The sequence below is a fragment of the Haliotis rufescens genome, unplaced genomic scaffold (assembly GCF_023055435.1).
Source record: "Haliotis rufescens isolate VD_foot unplaced genomic scaffold, xgHalRufe1.0.p SCAF_12, whole genome shotgun sequence".
NCBI classification, from domain to species: Eukaryota; Metazoa; Mollusca; class Gastropoda; order Lepetellida; family Haliotidae; genus Haliotis; species Haliotis rufescens.
In genome coordinates, this window is record NW_025963802.1 from 32,822,241 (window position 1) to 32,837,461 (window position 15,221).

The following is a 15,221-nucleotide window of genomic DNA, read 5'->3' on the forward strand; positions in this document are numbered from 1 at the left end:
GACCTAGAGTGGTGGTAGTTGAGTGATGGTGTTGGTGGTTGTGGTGGTTGTTGTGTAATGGTGTTGGTGTTGTTGGTGATGGTGACTATGATTGTGGTGGTAGTTGACTGTTGGTGTTGGTGTTGTTGGTGATGGTGACTATGATTGTGGTGGTAGTTGTGTGATGGTGTTGGTGTTGTTGGTGATGGTGACTATGAGTGTGGTGGTACTTGCGTGATGGTGTTGGTGTGGTGGTTGTGGTGGTTGCTGTGTGATGGTGTTGGTGTTGTTGGTGATGGTGACTATGATTGTGGTGGTAGTTGACTGTTGGTTGTGGTGTTGTTGGTGATGGTGACTATGATTGTGGTGTTAGTTGAGTGATGGTGTTGGTGTTGGTGGTTGTGGTGGTTGTTGTGTAATGGTGTTGGTGTTGTTGGTGATGGTGACTATGACTGTGGTGGTAGTTGACTGTTGGTTGTGGTGTTGTTGGTGATGGAGACTATGATTGTTGTGGTAGTTGACTGTTGGTGTTGGTGTTGTTGGTGATGGAGACTATGATTGTGGTGGTAGTTGACTGTTGGTTGTGGTGTTGTTGGTGATGGTGACTATGATTGTAGTAGTAGTTGACTGTTGGTGTTGGTGTTGTTGGTGATGGTGACTATATTTGTGGTGGTAGTTGACTGTTGGTGTTGGTGTTGTTGGTGATGGTGACTATGATTGTGGTGGTAGTTGACTGTTGGTTGTGGTGTTGTTGGTGATGGTGACTATGATTGTGGTGTTAGTTGAGTGATGGTGTTGGTGTTGGTGGTTGTGGTGGTTGTTGTGTAATGGTGTTGGTGTTGTTGGTGATGGTGACTATGACTGTGGTGGTAGTTGACTGTTGGTTGTGGTGTTGTTGGTGATGGAGACTATGATTGTTGTGGTAGTTGACTGTTGGTGTTGGTGTTGTTGGTGATGGAGACTATGATTGTGGTGGTAGTTGACTGTTGGTTGTGGTGTTGTTGGTGATGGTGACTATGATTGTAGTAGTAGTTGACTGTTGGTGTTGGTGTTGTTGGTGATGGTGACTATATTTGTGGTGGTAGTTGACTGTTGGTGTTGGTGTTGTTGGTGATGGTGACTATGATTATGGTGGTAGTTGACTGTTGGTGTTGGTGTTGTTGGTGATGGTGACTATGATTGTGGTGTTAGTTGAGTGATGGTGTTGGTGTTGGTGGTTGTGGTGGTTGTTGTGTAATGGTGTTGGTGTTGTTGGTGATGGTGACTATGACTGTGGTGGTAGTTGACTGTTGGTTGTGGTGTTGTTGGTGATGGAGACTATGATTGTTGTGGTAGTTGACTGTTGGTGTTGGTGTTGTTGGTGATGGAGACTATGATTGTGGTGGTAGTTGACTGTTGGTTGTGGTGTTGTTGGTGATGGTGACTATGATTGTAGTAGTAGTTGACTGTTGGTGTTGGTGTTGTTGGTGATGGTGACTATATTTGTGGTGGTAGTTGACTGTTGGTGTTGGTGTTGTTGGTGATGGTGACTATGATTGTGGTGGTAGTTGACTGTTGGTGTTGGTGTTGTTGGTGATGGTGACTATGATTGTGGTGGTAGTTGACTGTTGGTTGTGGTGTTGTTGGTGAAGGTGACTATGATTGTGGTGACATTGGTGTGATGGTGTTGGTGTTGTTTGTGATGGTGTTTTTGAGTGTGTTGGTGTTGGTGTTGGTATTGTTGGTGTTGTTGGTGGTGACTGTGGTTGTGGTGGTAGTGGTGTGATGGTGTTGGTGTTGGTGTTGGTGTTGGTGTTGGTGTTGTTGGTGATGGCGACCAAGAGTGTGGTGGTAGTAGTGTGATGGTTTTGTCGGTGTTGGTGGTGGTGACTATGGTTGTAGTGGTAGTGGAGTGATGGTGTTGGGGTTGATGTTGTTGGTGATGGTGACTATGATTGTGGTGGTAGTTGTGTGATGGAGTTTGTGTTGGTGTTGTTGGTGATGGTGACCAAGAGTGGTTGGTGATGGTGGTGTGATGGGGAGGATTGTTGGTGTTGTTGGTGGTGGCGACTATGATTGTGGTGGTAGTTGTGTGATGGTGTTGGTGTTGCTGGTGTTGGTGGTCGTGACTATCATTGTGGTGGTAGTTGTGTGATGGTGTTGGTGTTGGTGGTGTTGGTGGTCGTGACTATCATTGTGGTGGTAGTTGTGTGATGGTGTTGGTGTTGGTGGTGTTGGTGGTCGTGACTATCATTGTGGTGGTAGTTGTGTGATGGTGTTGGTGTTGGTGGTGTTGGTGGTTGTGACTATCATTGTGGTGGTAGCTCTGTGATGTCTCTTTCGGATCTTCCCTCCTTTTAGAAAGTTAACCTCAAATTAAAACTTACAAAATTTCATGCAAACTCTTGATGTGAACAACTGCTAAGTGAAGGAAAATATCAACCTGTCGCTTTGAAAGGCCAAAGGCGACAAGTTGCCCATATAGTTTATTCACCACCTGTTGTTGTGAACGTTGTATTCATCGACACCTTAACCTTGATGACATCTGTCATGGAAGAACAGGTCGTGACAAAACAAAACTGTTCATTGTGATGTAAGTCAACACTCACACACTCACTCACTCACTCACTCACTCACTCACTCACTCACTCACTCACTCACTCACTCACTCACTCACTCACTCACTCACTCACAAACACACTCACTCACTCAATCACTCACTCTGTGGAACTCGGACCCGGGGCTTTAACCACTACACTACCATGCTATCTATGTACCTTCAACGTCTACCATTACCCTCATCTCATAGAAAGGTAAATTGTATATTAAATATCTGTTCCTTTGTCACTTGGGGATTCAGCGATTGTCGTTACGGCGCAGACATGACATACGGCGCCTCAGACGTACTTGGACATCCTCGCTGAATGAGGACACTACACTATGCAAACTATAGTTAGGTTTATGCCATGTACTGTTACTCAACGGAACATCGACGTGCATACCCTGAAACAGGATATCAAAAGTGATATGGGCAGGTAGGTAATTTCTGAATGTGGACCGGTGGCCTTGACTAAACTCAAAATCAAGTTTAGATTATGACGAATTATATTATGTTTACCAATATTAGTCTTGCAGTGAACTTTCACAATAATTACACAGAGAGAACGTCTGTGGTACACACAAGGCAGACATTACAACATCGAGACTAGAAATGGGCACTGGACCATGGTCCATTAAGTACAACAAATTGATATGAATACAAAATACAACGCATGACTAATAAATTTTGATTCCAAAAATAAAAAAACCCCACAAACATGTATAAACTTAAAGACTGGGCTGCACAAGTTAATAGCAACACCACTGCACATCCTCAATCACCGCCTCTCTGGATCCGCGTATGATTGCACGTAGGTGTTCATGTCCTGACGTTGATCTATACGATTCTGTTCACATAATATATATACGCAGTGCACTCTGTCTAAATCGGACTTGTGTGGCTCCGAAGGATTTACCCGATATAGACTTTTTGTTTGTGTGTTGTTTAACGCCGCACTCAGCAATATTCCAGCTATATCAAGGCGGTCTGTTCATAATCGAGGTCTGGACCAGACAATCCAGTGATTGCCATCATGAACATCGATCCACGCAATAGGGATACGATGACATGCATCAACCAAGTCAGCGAGCCTGACCACCCGATACCTTCAGTCGACTCTGACGACAAGCAAAGTCGCCTTTTACGGCAAGTATGGGTTGCTGAAGACAGTGGTCCGAATTAGATAACTTGATAAAATAACATGGTAAATTCGATAGCGTATATTAAATCTGGTATTGACAAATCCCACCAAACAGTGAAACCACGTTACCGCGGACTCCGTTGGGACTTTGGTGTGATCAGTAGGTTAACCAACCCCCACATCCACCCAATGTAGCGGCCATAAAATTTCCTAGTCCCGTGATGTGATTCGAACCACGGACCTTCTGATCCAAAGTCAGACGCTTTGTGCACATGCCCAAAGAGGTTAACATGCCCAGCTACGTACACCAATGTCTGTTGAAAGGAGCGATTCCAAAAAACAGTATCAACACAAATACAAACATTCAATACATGTCATACCATGTGGTGCGTGTTGCTCGTGTGCAGTCGATTCAATTTTATAGATCTGAACTGTGCAGTTACAGTAGAAACGGGTTACTGAAGGCACACCCGAAAAAGCTATTACATACAGGTAAGTCAAAGTTTGTACATATTCAAGTATGTAGCCACTTGGGATCCACGTAAGATTTGACCACCCCACAATCAGTTTGTGTATCATCTTCCCGAGGCAAGAGAGTTAACTGACATTAAAAGTCCAGTTTCCACCCTTGCCGAACTAGGCTGGAATTACTGGGCTCGATCGTAGCGCCACCAGTGGCTATTACCAGTCATGTCCCTTCTAAGCCTCTTCTATGGACCAATCAGATTTCACCTCTCGTATCACTTGCGTTTGCTTCACACAAAATGGTGGCGCCCGGTCAGTTAGATCTGATCGACAATCAAGATCTATTTTCTGATAAATCGGGTCTGACATCGCGAAATGCATCAAATCACGTGATCACCTTGATTAAAAACATGAAAACATTTGGAAAATATCTGCTGACAACGAGTTGGCAGTGAACATGCTTTGCAAATCCTGCAATCGAAATCTGTACGACAGTGTACAAACCGGATTTCGATTTCGGTGCGCAATTTTAATTAGACTATGCATAGACTCGTTAGTCCAGCCAAAATGTAACTCCATAATACTAGCCTAGTTCGGCAAGGATGGAAACTGGGCTTGTATAGTCAGTTAACTCCCTTGCCTCGGGAAGATGTGTGTGTATGTGCACGTGTGTACGTTTAACGCCGTACTCAGCAATATTCAAGCTTATAAACCTCTAATGACGTCATCCTATTGTTAAGCACAATACCATAACCTGTAAGTAATACCTCCGCGATATCAAGTTTGAGATCATTAGGTCTATCTGGAATTTAGAGACCTCATATGATGTCATTTTGGAGTTACTGATAGACCTATGCCAACTGCATTTAAACCAATCAAACATACTTGCTTTTCTACGCCCGGGTATAAGATTTTACGTTTTAGAAGAGAGACCTGATGAGTTGGGAAACAGATGAAATTTGGACTCGTGTTTCAAACGTACAATGTTCTAAAATCGGAGATAGGAAATGAAACCTTTTCATCATGGAATCGAACCTGCAACCTCACATATAGTGTTAAGTTTTGAAACCCACTGTTTTCCCACTCAGCAACCAAGGCATGTGATGAGACTTAGTTATTGCTGCACTTGGTTTTTTTCTCTCGCGCGCTTTGATCTCATTCCCTTTTCATCGCGACACACTGTATTGTTTCACTATAAGTTTTTCTCGATGTTTTATGATTTTTCTGTTATTTCTTGCATTTAGGCGGCTTATAAGCCAGATAAAACACTACCCCGGTATTTTAGAGATTAATTCATTACAAATATAAAGTGACATGTAACTAAACGCATCATCATTGTAAGCCGAGTTTATTTCTGGTAATGGGTTAGATTTTTTTAAATCTTGCTGTTTAGATTATCTTTGCGACAGACGAACCCCGAGGTTTATCTGTCCTACCCAACACATCCGCGGTCTTTCTACACGCATCCGATCTCGTCCTCGTACCTTAACCTTTACTATTTAACCGACAATCCAATGATTAGTTATTTTATCATAATCAACGTTTCATGCCGTTCGGTGTTATGAACCATGTCACCGAGGTCGCCTGTATAGATTGCTGGGGACCACTTCTAACACATAATCCAGGTAGGCTTCAAAGTCAAGAAACGTTGAAGATGCTTTGACAATTGAAAGCTGAGTGTGTTGGTTTGAATGTTCTGAAAGTCTTAAAAGCTGAAATGGTCATTGTACTTTCAATTGAATATCCAAACATTCCACTGCATTTGTGTGTAGAACTCTCTGGCAACCGTGTTGCTTTCGTGACAAACAGGAATAGCCCCAGGCAGGCACCCACAAAACATTAGCTTGCCATTTTATTGTTAAGGGAATCTCGGTCATTGCTTGCATAAATTTACATAAATACGAAATTCGTCACACATACGCAGTACACGTGGGACCGAGTTAACTCAAACACAGACTAAATAATTGACGACCGTCAGCTTGTTTATCAATACGTGTTCAATAATCGTTAAATAATAAATAAATAATTGAGTTCGTCTTATTGTTGTTACATTTAGTACTTAACAAGTTTTCCGAATGTATAATCCGTATGATCTGTGTGCTACAAGGAAGCATACATGTATGTATGATCAATCCCCGTCCCTCCTGATTAACGCATATCGCATGTCGGTACACATTCCTTGAGTCGATCTTTGCAACTCCACTCACATGCATCTACTAGTCCGGATTGATGCCGTTTATAGTGCTAGCACACTGAGATACCATGCCGCAGTTAAACATGTATACCCCACTCAGACACAGTATACTGACTCCGAGCCGACCAGTCCTTTTTTTAGCCCCTTAATGCCGAGCGCCAGACAGGGTAACAACAAGTACCATCTTTCAACGTCTTTGGGTATGACACAGCCAGAGGATAGACCTTGTTGTGATATAGGAATAGTCAATGCGTTTCTTTTTCTGCAGCTAGTATTTGTTTGCTCCTGAAAAAATATATCCAATACAGCCTATGCAAGCCTATGATATTTTGCAAGTCTGAAAATGAAGAGAGTCTCTTTGCTCCTTTTTCTTATATTTTAATCCTATCATCAACAGTCATTGTAACCAACTTATACACGGGTAAGTAACACGTCAGAGTTGATCTTCTCCGTTGTTCATCCATGTTGCTGATATCCTATCATCAACAGTCATTGTAACCAACTTATACACGGGTAAGTAACACGTCAGAGTTGATCCTCTCCGTTGTTCAACCATTTTGCTCATATTCTATCATCAACAGTCATTGTTACCAACCGATACACAGGTATGTAACACGTCAGAGTTGATCCTCTCCGTTGTTCATCCATTTTGTTAATATCCTATCATCAACAGTCATTGTGACCAACCGATACACAGGTAAGTAACACGTCAGAGTTGATCCTCTCCGTTGTTCATCTATTTTGCTGATATCCTATCATCAACAGTCATTGTTACCAACTGATACACAGGTAAGTAACACGTCAGAGTTGATCCTCTCCGTTGTTCATCTATTTTGCTAATATCCTATCATCAACAGTCATTGTGACCAACCGATACACAGGTAAGTAACACATCAGAGTTGATCCTCTACGTTTTTCATCCATTTTGCTAATATCCTATCATCAACAGTCATTGTGACCAACTGATACACAGGTAAGTAACACGTCAGAGTTTATCCTCTCCGTTGTTCATCCGTTTTGCTGATATCCTGTCATCAACTGTCGTTGTGACCAACCGATACACAGGTAAGTAATACGCCAGAGTTGATCCTCTCCGTTGTTCATCCATTTTGCTGATATCCTATCATCAACTGTCAGTGTGACCAACTGATACACAGGTATGTAACACGTCAGAGTTGATCCTCTCCGTTGTTCATCCATTTTGTTGATATTCCATCATCAACTGTCATTGTGACCAACCGATACACAGGTAAGTAACACGTCAGAGTTGATCCTCTCCGTTGTTCATCCATTTTGCTGATATACTATCATCAACAGTCATTGTGACCAACTGCTACACAGGTAAGTAACACGTCAGTGTTGATCCTCTCCGTTGTTCATCTATTTTGCTAATTATAATATCCTATCATCAACAGTCATTGTGACCAACCGATACACAGGTAAGTAACACGTCAGAGTTTATTCATGATAAACTGCAACATGACTTCTCAGTAGGATAGCACTATAAAATCGTCCGGACTATTACAAGCAGGCACCGACACATGTATGCTCGCCGCTATATAAGTGCAATAATCTTGGACGCGACGTTACACCCCATTTCACCTCATTTTATGGAAAATGTGTCTTTTTATTCTGTGAAACCTCTTTAACCCAGAAGCTGCGTCTTCGGAGCGACTACTGTTTGAGGCGTCAACATATGTATGCATTTACATGTGCAAAAGAACAGTTCTCAACAGCAATGATTCGTTGAATATCACTTGGTTTTAAATAATAGGGCTTCACTCCTAATGTACACACTATTCTCCGTAATAGCCCGGTATCCGTTTTATCGGGGTCAAAACTTACAATACAATGAGTACACGTCAAACCGTTGAAACAAAATCAATGAAGGCTGTCGTGGGAGTTAGTGTTAGGTAGATTTAGTTGCACTGGTAGAGCCAGGTGCAGTAAAATGCTAGCATTGTAAATAGGTACGATAAAATGTAGAGTATACCCCTGTTGATTACAAACTTACATGTCAGACCCAGAACCAGAAAGTAACATGCACTCATGAACTCATGAACTGTGTATATCCGTGTAACCAGGCTGTAAATAACGTGTCCAAATTGTCAGTTAACGCATTGTCACCCCCCCCCCCCCCCCCGCACCCCCACCCCACTCCCCCAACCCCCAACATATGGTGACATTAAGACAAGACTGAACGTATATTATAAACAGATCATGTCATGTCGTAACATGCTATAATGATGTAATCTGCACACCAGTACAGTCCAGACAAATTTTCCGAAGCAGAAGCATTGTATCCCAAACCTGTAGGTAAGTCAGATACAAAAAGTGTATATATCAAAGTTCATAATATTATATTATATTTGAGGTAACTAAACTACGATTTGAGTGTGTCTGTCAGAGTGTCTGTGTGTGTGTCTGTCAGTGTGTGAGTGTGTCTGTTAGAGTGTCTGTATGTGTCTGTCAGTGTGTGAGTGTGTCTGTCAGAGTGTCTGTGTGTGTCTGTCAGTGTGTGAGTGTGTCTGTCAGAGCGTCTGTGTGTGTCCGTCAGTTTGTGAGTGTGTCTGTCAGAGTGTCTGTGTGTGTCTGTCAGTGTGTGAGTGTGTCTGTCAGAGTGTCTGTGTGTATCTGTCAGTGTGTGAGTGTGTCTGTCAGAGTGTCTGTGTGTGTCTGTCAGTGTGTGAGTGTGTCTGTCAGAGTGTCTGTGTGTGTCTGTCAATGTTTATGTGAGTGTGTCTGTCAGAGTGTCTGTGTGTGTCCGTCAGTGTGTGAGTGTGCCTGTCAGAGTGTCTGTGGGTGTCTGTGTGTGAGTGCGTCTGTCAGTGTCCGTCTGTGTGTGTGTGTGAGTGCGTCTGTCAGAGTGTCTGTGTGTGTCTGTCAGAGAGTCTGTGTTTGACTGTCAGTGTCTGTGTGTGTCTGTCAGAGTGTCTGTGTGTGTCTGTCGGTGTGTATGTGTGTGAGTGTGTCTGTCAATGTTTATGTGAGTGTGTCTGTCAGTGTGTGTGTGTATGAGTGTGTCTGTGTGTCAGTGTTTGTGTGTGTGTATTCGTGTGATTCTGTCAGTGTAGGGTATGTGTGTGAATGTGTTTGTGTGTGGCTGTCAGGGTGTGTGTGTGCATGTGTGTGTCTGTCGGTGTGTGTCCATGTGTGTCTGTGTGTATTTCTGTCAGTGTAGGGTATGTGTGTGTGTCTGTCTGTCTGTCGGTGTGTGTCCATGTATGTCTGTGTATATTTCTGTCAGTGTAGGGTATGTGTATCCTTGTGTGTGTGACTGTGTGTTTCTGTGTTTTGTTTAACTCCGCATTCAGCAACGTGCACTGTATGTAAAACTATCTGGTAATCGTGGGTCGTTGCTTTGGTGACAAACAGGAATAGCTCATGGCAGACAACCGGAATAGAGAACCTTCATAAGAAAACATTTTACTAGTAGGGGCAAACCTAGATACATAATCGGGGCGAAACTGTGATTTCAACCTACGGCCATCCGATCCACAGGTTGGTCACACGTCAGAGTCTAATCAGTCTGACGTTCTTCATCCATTCAGTTAATATTCTCCCAGTGAATAGCCATTGTGACCACCCGATCAACTTTTAGTCTAAAAACAAGCATTGGAGCTCAAACTAGGACCTAAATTCATTTCATCCGAGACACTATTACAAATCAAATCCTGAATTTATGAAAGGAAATTCACAAATATCTCCAGGAAAACGACAACGGTGACACTGATTTATCATGATGATAACGTGATTAGATAAGAACTAATCTAGATCTCAGGACCCTGTTAATAAGTACATTACCGTCCAAATGAAGACCGTATTATCGTATCTTATAAGGTAAGGTATTAAAGGTTATTATTAAGCACAGGGGCATGTCAATAGCTCACACAGTGGATATAATTGGAGAGTGAACTCAAATAAGAATTAATGAGTCTCCATGATCATGTAAGGTCATTATCGGCGACAAAACCCTTTCCATATACAATAGAGATGGATAGTACGATTCTGGCTATGTCATGAGCATGTGTTATGAAACACTATCATAATACTATCAAATAGTGATGATACAAGGTGGGCGTAACCTGCCCAATCAGTGGCACCAGTCACAAACACACGCAAAGGCAAGTCAATTGTTCACCTAAAAAAAACCACGGGACATATGGTTCAAGTCAAAATAGAGAATAGCATCGGACATCATTTTTGTCACTGATGCGTAAAATTTGGAAATGTCCTCCACATGTCTATCATAAAAACCTTTTGAAGGCTTTACTAAGGCCTTAAATGTCGAACCTTGATCAAACAAGATACTTGCAGTGACTGTGAACAAGTTATCAATGACATGCGCATATAAATACTAAGGACGTCTAACAACTTCATTGCAAAATGACAAATTCATTTGTGAATGTCGAGTTTATTCCCAATATCGCAGTTGATCATGGTATTTGGTAGGGGATGGAGGTATACATTTCCTTGAGTCAATCGTTTACTTACGTCTCCTCTCATCTACATCGCCAACCCACACCAATATACCCCGAAAGAATAATCAGGTTTAGATTGGTTGACAATTAAATAATATATATAGTAGTAATGATATTATTCAGTAATGAAGTTATTCAGTGGCATATATTTAGTTCGGCATTGACAGAGTTAAATAGTATTTTCACATGATTTAACAATAAATGCTATTATTATTATCAAGTTACATCGGATTATGCAAGAATTCAATGCATGTTGAAACGGGTTGTCCCATGCACGGGGTACGATGACACGATGTGTTATCTACCAAGTCACCAAGCCCTGGCCACGCGTTTTTATAAGTCGCCTGTTTCGACAAGCAAAGGTTGCTGGGGATCAATTCTAGCCCGGAATCCCCACGGGTTTCGAAGCCAGTAAACGTTTCAAATGCGACGATAAAGCTACCGTGTCGCCGCGTCTAAGTATGATAGGTTTGTATATCCTGAAAGAATTGAGCGCTGAAGGATAAGATGGTCATTGTACCTGTGATTAGATATCCAAAACTTAACTGCATTTGTATGTAGAGGGCGGTCGGGTAGCCTAGTGGTTAAAGTGTTCGCTCGTCACGACGAAGACCCGGGTGCGATTCTCAACATGGGTACAATGTGTGAAACCCATTTCTGGTGTCCCCCGTCGTGATATTCTGGAATATTGCTAAAAGCGGCGTAAAACCATACTCACCCACTCACTTGTATGTAGAACTCTTTGGTAACCGTTGTGCCAAGTAGGACCTAAAAGTTGATCGCTGAAATTATCATTGTGCCTACGATTAAATGTCACTGTATTTGTGTCCGGCAACCGTGCCAAACACGAATAGTACCGCCGCTGTCAATGCTGATGGTAGTCACACCCGATACTGACTTGTGAACTGACAATTGCCCCATGCCCCTTTCAGTCTGAGATGACGTTGAGAGAGGACATGTGTGGACACTGTCATGATGACTTCATGTTTCATGGACATCAATATGTTGTCCTCTTGTTAATTCGATCTGTGTTTGCGCTTATCTTGTGTGACATGAAACCTCTAGTGTTATGAACAAATAAACAACTGAATGAGTTTGGTTACACGCCGCTTTGAAGAGTATTCCAATTACAACACAGCGTATCCAATTAATGTGGCAGAAAGCCCGAAGTGAATGCAGGCTTCAGACGTTTACCACTTTGGTGAAACCCAAGAGAACTGGTAAGGTGCTGACAACATAATCTGGGCGACCCGGGATTCGAAGCCACAATCATAGGTTTCTGGCGAGCCCAAGGGACGCAACTCTGCCACCCGTGCCCCCTTATTATCCCAAAGCATTCGGCGTTGATTATACTATCCATAATGTTATAATGTATACCTAATTACTTTTTACATCCATGTTTGCTGCTTGTTCAACATGTTCAACACTGCTCTGAGCAAATATTCCATCTAATGACGATGACCTGTACCGAGTATGTACCAGACAATCCAGTGATTGATATGATGTCATATATAACCCAATTACCATTTGTGCGCAATCAAACTTTATGATGTAAAGTGAAACCTTGTTAATCAGGATGTTACCTTCCCGGTGAAATCGTCCGGACTAACACGTTTCCGGGTTAATACATCTGGGGTATGTAGTAATGATATACGCTCTCAGCAGTTATCATCCCAAAACCGCAGTTTCCGAATAAACGGGTTCTGGATAAACGGGGTTTCACTGTATACCAATCAAGCAGTTAACTATTACCTTCATTTTACAGAGGTAGACACAAGGCACAAATTACATCTTACAACTTGAGACAGTGTAGAAAAGTTTTATTTTAACCGAAATATTTAGAGTGAAATACATAATACATTGAAGATTTACTTTCTCACTGACGTTGAAAGTTGGTGTCGTTAGTTTTAATTAAATTTGATATTTTAAATATCCTTTACAGAGACTTCCTATCTCCAACGAAATGTCAACAACCAGAGGTCAAGCTCAAAGGGCAGCTGAGACTCAAACTGAAGCTCAATGTTCAACGAGGGCCATTAAAGCATATAGAGAGTTGTTAATGGAGCTAAGAATTCGCAGCATGATAGGGTCTTATATGATGTACGACCAGTCAGACCAATACGGTAATTGGGCGTTCTGGATGCTCATAGCAGCTAGTGGAATACTTGGCGTGGCTGCAGGAGGTTTATCCCAGTACATCCCTGGAGGGAAGGGATGGATCCCTTTTATATCTAAGATAACCATAGGGATGATCACTGGCACAGGCGGCACCTTCAAAGTTGGCAGCAAGCTTCTTCATGAAAAGTTTGAGGAGAAGCAGAAGCTCTTCAACGAGACAGGCGCCGGATGGCAGGAACTAGAGTTGAACATCCGTCACTTCCTTGATACTACTGAGGACACAGACAGCAGAGATAAGTACCAACAATTCACTGAGAATTGTATAAAACAACGGAGAGAGATATGTCGTATGGCAAAACCAGAGAAGCCCATCTACAAAGAGTACAATGAAAACTTCAAAGGTCACGTTGTGGATCGGTATAAGAAAAAGAGACAAGCCGTCGCAGGTATTCGAGCTGAACTTAAAAGAGAAGGCATCCTGTGAAGAAGAACCTAGAGATGTTTTAACTATTTAACCTGCCACTTTTTGCAACAAATGCTTTCCCGCTGTTTCATGAAACTACTTTATGCTTTCAGGGCATCATATACCTACACGCCTGAGTAAATCTTAATGTTTTTGTTTCTTGTTTACTCGGGTAATACGAATTATCTGTGACTGCATGTTGTTTTTCCTTAATGTAATAAACACCAGAAATACGAATGATTGATGTTATAAGTAATACCTGACCACTCTATCCAAATGTACTCGCCTCTTACGTCAAGCAGAAGTGTAATGTGATCTAATTCTACCACGGAATATTATGAATTGGAGTCAAAGGCAAGTAACAAACTAAAATAGAACTGTGAATACAAAAACTTGTCAAAGCCGAACAAATATGACGATAATGTAACTCTAAAATCTTAGCTTTTTGAAAATTCGCGTAACTTTTAATTGTCATAGGATACAAACTGGAAGACACTTCATGATAAGAACCGGTTTTATCTTAAATACTTTGTGGACATTATCCTGATGATGTCTGTTTACAGTCCCGTTAAAACGTTCTTTCGAAAGAGTTGGATAACCATCCTGATGCTATAACAAAGTTATTTCCCATGTCATGCACATAGATAACACTCGGAGTATAAAAACAAGTTGTTGGGGGTTTGGGGGTGGCTTCAACTTTCCAATATTTAACATTCCCTTTATGTCGAGCACTATTCAATCAGTTACAGCCTTTGGTGTCTACATTCCACACCTTTTTGAGGTATAATAGAACATGCTCTTTCTACGAATCTCCCAGAAAGCGTCTTTCGACGGAAGAAATGTCAAAACTTGACGCATCAATGACCACAAGGATGTCCGGTCACTATATTGACTTGTACCATATGTTCCATGTATTGTTTTGTTTATCAGATAAACAATTGACTTGCGTGTGCATGTATTTGTGACGAGTGCAATCGGTGGGGCAGAATATGTTCACCTAGTATCAGCACTATTTGATAGTGATTAATAAACTATAAAAGTCAAAGCCAGGGAATAATCAGTCTCGATTATCCGCAGATTTCAAAAGGCATAATGGGGGCGATTAAAATATGTGAATAGATCACTGAAAATCAATGACACCATGTGTTCGCGAAAAAGGTAAGCTTGTCCTGCTCTACCGATATCACCCGACACTCACAGAATTTGTATTAAAAAAGTAAGTGAAACAATTTACCGTTCTATTGGATGACGTAATGGTAGACGCCGGGGTCACATAGATAGCCTAGTAGTCAAGTGGTTAAAACTAAAAGCCAAGGTTGGATTATCAACTTAAGTACAACGTGTGAAGCCCAATTCTGGTGTCACCCGGTTTAGTTTTGCTGGAAAATTGCTAACAGTGGCATAAAACAACACTCAATCACCCAATGTTCGCTCAAAAGGGTTAACATATCCTGCCGTAGTGGTAGCATCCGCCACTCACACAGTTTGCATAAAAAAAAGTAAAAACATGCTCATGATATAGTCGGAATCACACACTGGACTCTGCTACTAGCAAAGATTTCTTATGAATATGGAAATGGTTTTGTCGCTTTTATGTATGTAGTTATCTTTTATTATAAATCTGATATTTTCATTGTTGTATTGATCACAAATGCTTTTTAACGTTTAATGTTTCTTTTTAAACATGTAATATAATTTAACTCTTTTTAAGGTGCGTGCTGATTCCACCAACAATGTTATATAGATCAATTAGACAGACAGTATAGATTATGTATTTTCCTTTTGTATGCAAACATGGTGTG

The 15,221-nt window shown here is 41.6% G+C and overlaps 1 protein-coding gene across 3 annotated transcripts in view; it reads left to right on the forward strand.

Annotated features, from left to right (window-relative positions):
* LOC124117604 overlaps positions 1–13,739 on the forward strand; it is a 60,461-nt gene extending 46,722 nt beyond the window's left edge. For 2 of the 3 annotated variants that reach the window (XM_046479578.2, XM_048393557.1), the window contains exon 2: positions 12,781–13,739. In XM_046479578.2, coding sequence (XP_046335534.1) covers positions 12,802–13,440 — 639 coding nt within the window. In that variant the 5' untranslated portion in view covers positions 12,781–12,801 and the 3' untranslated portion in view covers positions 13,441–13,739. Of the gene's footprint in view, positions 1–8,610; positions 8,674–12,780 lie in introns of those variants that run through there. The other variant, XM_046479571.1, reaches the window with a different exon arrangement.
* The last annotated feature ends 1,482 nt before the right edge of the window (positions 13,740–15,221 follow it).